This window comes from Equus przewalskii, chromosome 2, assembly GCF_037783145.1.
Source record: "Equus przewalskii isolate Varuska chromosome 2, EquPr2, whole genome shotgun sequence".
Taxonomy (NCBI): Eukaryota; Metazoa; Chordata; class Mammalia; order Perissodactyla; family Equidae; genus Equus; species Equus przewalskii.
In genome coordinates, this window is record NC_091832.1 from 54,545,711 (window position 1) to 54,551,710 (window position 6,000).

The following is a 6,000-nucleotide window of genomic DNA, read 5'->3' on the forward strand; positions in this document are numbered from 1 at the left end:
TCAACCAGAACAATTCTGACTTGTTTAAGATTTGACTTAGACATTACGTTTTCTGTGGAGCCTGTCTTGAAAACCTCCTGTAGGCCAGGTACCCGTCTTAGTCCACGTAGCGTCTCTCATGGTATGTCCGTATCACAGTTACTTGCCCTTAGACGGTGAGCTCCCTGAAGAGCACATCCCGTCTGTTTTTATGTCTCATACCTAGCAAGTTATTACCTGCACATAGCAATTTCTCAATAAATATTTGAATGGACTCCATTTTCTGGAAACATTAATTGTTAAAAATGTGTTCCTTATGTTGGCCTAAAGTCTGATTGTCTCCAATATTATCACATTGAATATGTTTCATTCTCTTTCCTCATAATAATCTATTATTTCAATATAGTTTTTGAGTTTCCCTCAAGTCTTTACCACATGAAACTTCTTTAAATTTAACATAGAGTGTTAGTTCTCAGTTACTGATACGGCAATAGTAGAATACTGCGTTCCAGGTATTAAAGAATTTAATATTGCATTTGAGATATTATTAAAGCAGTTTTAATTTTTATAGAAACCCACCTATTTTCCGTCAATTATTACCAAACCTTTGTCTCTCATCTTCTATTGGTACTTTCCATTTTATTTTGACCTAGTCATTTTAATCTTGATTAAATCCTCTGTTGTGTGAAGCAGGTCAGCTAGCTTTGTGTTATCTTCAAATTTTACACACACACTTGTTTCTTCATCTAGATCTGTGAACAGAAACAGTCCCCTGAAGCTTCCGGCAGATAACACATTCCAGGTTAATCCTGAGTCATCCTAAGTGCATCCTAGTTAGTGATATCTCATGTCTCAAGTCTGTCCAGCTCTACAGCATCTAATCTGTTTTTCACTTATCCAGAACTTGTTTTGGCAAACACTTTGTAGAAATATAGACCATTACCCTACAATTTGTAAATCGAGTTCTACCTCATATTTGATTTGACTGTAAGCTACCTAGCCCCCTACTCCTGAGTCAAATTTCTAAAATTTTATGGAATAACTGGTCTTAAGTTTTTCTGTAAAAATTAGTTAAAGGATCAAAGTCATACATGGTGCTACATCTTTCTCAATTACAGTGTTTTAATACATTTTCTCAGGTTGTAAAAAGTTGCAGAAAGAAGAAAGGAAAGGGAAAGAAAAGCGTTCAGAAGTCTTTATATGGGGAAAGAGAGATTGCCTCTAAGAGGCCGCTCCTAAGTCCTATTCCAGAGCTGCCTGAGGCCTCGGAGATGCCACCTTCGGTTCCAGGCGTCCGGAGGACGTGCCCAGGTACCTGTCCTTTTCCTCTGCTGTGCGTCGTGTCTCTTCTCTTTACCCTCTTTGTTGCGATTTCACTCTCTTTTTTCTCTTTTTCCCATTCACTGTGTTAAGAGAACATAAATAAAGAGTAGCCACTTTTCCTCCCGTGGCCGTGAGGATTTGGAGTGAAGGAGCAGTGGTTTGTAACTTTTAGGCCACCTAGACCCTTTTCATAATCTGATGGAGGCTCTGGATCCTCCCCACAGAGAAACTCTCACACAAGCTATTGCATATAATTTTAGGGGAAATAATTTTCTTCCATCCTGTTTCTTTTTGCTTTTTAAAGCATTTTGTTAAAGTAAAATGAATTCTGTATGGTGGTGTGGTCCATCATTAAAAGTGAACAAGCTGATGGCTCAGTAATAGATATATCTTCTATGAATTAAGGACAAAAATTAAAAAAAAAACAAAATTGCCCTGTCATGTTTTGGTAGATTTGGCACTACTAAGCATCTTCTAGAAATAGCATTTATAAATTGAATTTGATACCTTGATAATTTCTTTTAAAAGAGAAAGTTGGTTGATATCCTTGTTAGATAAAAATTGGATTGAAGTTGCATCTGGTTTGTAATGCCTGAGTTTTAAATTGACTAAATCATGCTGAAAATAATCAGTATGTGTTCATTTGGTGTGTCAATTTTGTATAGAATCATTTAAAAAATAGCTGCCTTTGTCAGTCATCAAATATTTATAGCTCACATTCCATTTGCAACATACTGTATTGGATTTCCAGTGGATTCAAGGATGAATGTGGTACATGCCACTGTAGACTCAGCTTCTGCCTGCTTCTTCACTTCAGGAAAGCACCAAAGTTGAAGCACACACACAACTCTGCATAGCCATGCGCACGCCCCTCCAGCAGGGTGGCGCTCTCCTCCCGCCTTGTCATGTGGGACGTCTTGGGACAGGGGTCGGCCACCCCTCCTCATTTGAATCTGGCCCAGTGCTGCTTATCCTTTCAGATTTAGCTGGGCTGGCTGCCTGTCCAGGAAAACGCTTTGTTCAAATAACACCTTCACTACCTGGTTTATAATGATCTCTCCAACTCCTTCCCCTACAAATTGCAGTCCCCTTGAGACTGGAAACGAAGCCTGATTTTCATTAAGTCCCCAGTTCCTAAGAGTTTTTCCAAAGATGTGGAAGCGATAACTGTTAGTCTGTATTTTCCATCTTGCATCTCATTAGAGAATTTCTTTTTAAAAATACCTGAATCGTTTTTTGTCTGTAACCAATGGTATCATCTGCTCCAAGAGTTTAAAGCGGTTTCCTTCCTCTCTATCTTTCTCTCTTCCTGCCTCCATCCCTTCCCCCTGCCTGCCTTCTCTAATATGTTAATTTCATGGAAAATACATAAATATCAATTTTTAAAGTTGTATAAAAAGCCCAACTGATGGATAGTTGGTTGGCACTTCGTGGACCGATTCTACCCTGTGTTAATCTCTAGCTTTACGTGACATGATTTTAAGTATCCAAATCATGGATATCTATACCTTTTCAAACCGGAAACACTGTTTTTCAGATTTTTGGCTCAGCTTATGTTTTGTATATCTTCCAGTTTTTATTTTGTTTAAAATAATTTTTATACTCATTTAGCCAGTTTAAAACTTTATTATCTGAGATAACAAGAGAGGCGGCCTCTAACAGGACTGAGATTTATTCATAAAGCCTGGATTCATTTAGGCTGTCTCTCAAACCAATTTTAAAAACCTTGATGATGGGCTGGCCCTGTGGCTGAGTGGTTAAGTTGGCAGTCCAGGGTTTCGCTGGTTCGGATCCTGGGTGCGGACGTGGCACTGCTCCTCAGGCCACCCTGAGGCGGCGTCCCACATGCCGCAACTAGAAGGACCCACAATGAAAATCTACAACTAGGTACTGGGGGGATTTGGGGAGAAAAAAGCCGGGGGGTGGGAAGATTGACAACAGTTGTTAGCTCAGGTGCCAATCTTTAAAAAATACTTCAATGATGCTTTTTCACCTGTGATGTGACACAGTGTGCCCAAAACACAGGCTATGCTACGCTGGCATATCTTCCTGTAGGATGAATTTTAGAGATTGAGGTGGAAGGGGGAGATTTTTAGAATATGAAACAAACTTGGCTTTATTTGAGAGTACAGTGCAGTTAATACTAATTTTTTAACACAGGGCATAAGACCCCGAGTGTCTTCAGGAAGTACCTTTATAGCTAAGTCCTCAAATCTCGCAGAATTCTAAGTTTTGTCTCCACTATTTCAGGGGAGATGTTGACAGAAGAGTTTCAGAACCATGATGTTGCCCATTTTCAGTAATTCATTTTTAGGGAAATGGAAAATGCCTCATGCTCATTCACCTTGTAGTGTGGAAAGTACATTAGAATAGAGGAAGCGATTTAGGACTCAGCTCTCATTTTCATGGTCTGAGGTTATGTGCTTTATTAATTCACACATTAAATGCATATTTTCTTAACCCACGGGTTGGGGAAGAGCTAAAAGAGAAAGAGGACAGATGTGGGCAAGTTTAGTGTAGCATTTGTAGGTCTTGTGAGTTTTGAAAGCTTAAAACACAACACAATATGGCACCTGTTTGATTTGGTAAGTTTATTTCCGTTGTTGCTTTTTAATTAGACTTAAACTTATTTACATGCCCATAGATGATTTCAACTCAAATGGTGAACTTGAAGAAGTGAAGCTTTCTGAAAGAAAGAATCTTTTGCCTCAGAACCCAGAAGATTTCCAGATGAATCAGGGCTTTAATAAAAACAGTGTGTCTGAATTCTGCAGCTCTTACATAAAAAGTTCCTCGTTGCTTGTTAATGCTACTTTTGATCAAGATTCAGATATAAATACTACAGAAATTAATGAAAATAAAAACACTTCAAAAGCAGAAATAAAGTTGGAAAGTGAAAATGAACTAAAACCTGAGACTGAGAATGAAAACAGTCTTGTTTCTTGTGGTTCTGTGACTGAAAAACCAGTTCTATCAGATAATCCAAAGCATGATTTTATCCTGCAGTCCCAAGAGTGTTTTTCTGCTTCTGGTCAAAATGTGGAAAACCCTTTTCAAATCTTTAACATTTCAGAAGATAGAAAGTGTGAAAGACCGGATGATTTCCTAGTAGCTACTGAAGGAAAACTGCAGACCAAGCATTTAATGTGTGACTCACAAAAAGAATGTGATTGTTCAGAAGATGTCTTAATTGACAGTATAAAAGAAAGTAAAAATCCAAGTGAGGACTTGGGAAGAAACTCCGCAGAAAATAGTGATATGCGTTGTAGAGAAAGGAAGCAGAGAAGGCGCTCCATGTGCTGTTCCGATGGTCAGAGCTTACATCTGGAAACAAGTGGAAGTCACAAACTTTCCGACAGGGTGAGCAGCTCTGCAGAGGTTAGTTTAGGAGATTCTGAACTGTATAAAGATTTATCTGAGTCCATAGAGCAAACCTTTCAGAGAGGAAGTAGTGAAGCAAAAGTAAGACGCAGCACAAGGCTACGCAAGGATGTGGAAAATGAAGGGCTTGTGTGGATTTCACTTGCATTTCCTTCCGCTTCCTGGACCTCCCAGAGAACCAAAAGGAGAACAATATGTACAGTTGACGACAGAGGATTTGAAAGTGTGTCCCCCAGAAAAGAAACTGTGTCCTCCAGACAGAAACCGTGTACGCTGCCCTCCACGTCAGCTCAAGAAAACAGCGAGGGCCGTGCTGCCAGTTCTCACTTACCTGGGAAGAGGAGGAGGAGCTTTTGTACATCTGCGCTTGCAAATACTAAGAATGCTACTCAGTCAAAATGCTACAAAAGAAGATCCTTTCTCCACCAGAAGGGAGAAGGCTCTCTAAATGACTTTGAGAGAACGGGACATATCAGAGAACCAAAGCAATAACTGACATTTCCTGCAGAACATTTTGTAAGAGAGAAGGTAACCGTCCATGCTTAAAAGATTCTTTCATTCTACTTCCCATCCTTTGTTCAACTTCAGTGTTTTAAAAGTTTCGAATAAATAAAATCATTTGAGTTGAACCTACTTTTAAGTAGAAATAAGTGAATTTCTTCATTCAAAAAGAAAACATTCTATTAAATATGTTCCCCCAAATGGTAAATCTTTTATTAGTATTTTGCTAAAAGGATTCTTTTTAGACCCACCAAATGTCTCAAGATTTATTTCGTGTTAGTACACATTTACCACTGAAAGTTTAGAGTCTGCTGTAAAAATGCATCTTTTAGAGTTGACGTGTTATATCTAGATGAGAACGGTTTTTTAAATGACAAATTAATAGAATTAATGTAAGCTTATGAAAATTAAAGGTAATGCAAGGTTGCAAAATGTTAAAATGGGGTAAGATGTATTTTTGTTTTAAAATACTGCAAAAAAAACCGTTAAAAAATTTAAACAGGAAAGATGGAAATTATAAAACTTTTCTCTTTGGGTTACAGTTAAGAGAAGCTTTAATGACTTACTTTGTCTCAAATGAAAATTTTATTTTAGTAGTTTAAAATCAAATATTAAGCGTGGAATTTTGGAAAATTCTTTCGATAACCAGAAGATTATAAATTTTTTTCCTTCAAGCACGATTCTTACATGCTTTGTGGGGTGGGAGATTGATTTTTGGTGACAATATGGCAATTTAGTTGAAGACTTATTTCCCAGATTATTCAAATTAGTCACAGGTAACTTGAGATTTAATTCATGGGTCTTAATAAAAAAAGT

The 6,000-nt window shown here is 37.9% G+C and overlaps 1 protein-coding gene across 10 annotated transcripts in view; it reads left to right on the plus strand.

The window, feature by feature from the left end:
* Positions 1-5,316, plus strand: part of CDCA2 (cell division cycle associated 2) — a 49,239-nt gene extending 43,923 nt beyond the window's left edge. For all 10 annotated transcript variants that reach the window (XM_070607046.1, XM_070607052.1, XM_070607035.1 and 7 more), the window contains 2 exons: positions 1,119-1,290; positions 3,947-5,316. In XM_070607046.1, coding sequence (XP_070463147.1) covers positions 1,119-1,290; positions 3,947-5,175 — 1,401 coding nt within the window. In that variant the 3' untranslated portion in view covers positions 5,176-5,316. The remainder of the gene's footprint in view (positions 1-1,118; positions 1,291-3,946) is intronic.
* Positions 5,317-6,000: the final 684 nt, after the last annotated feature.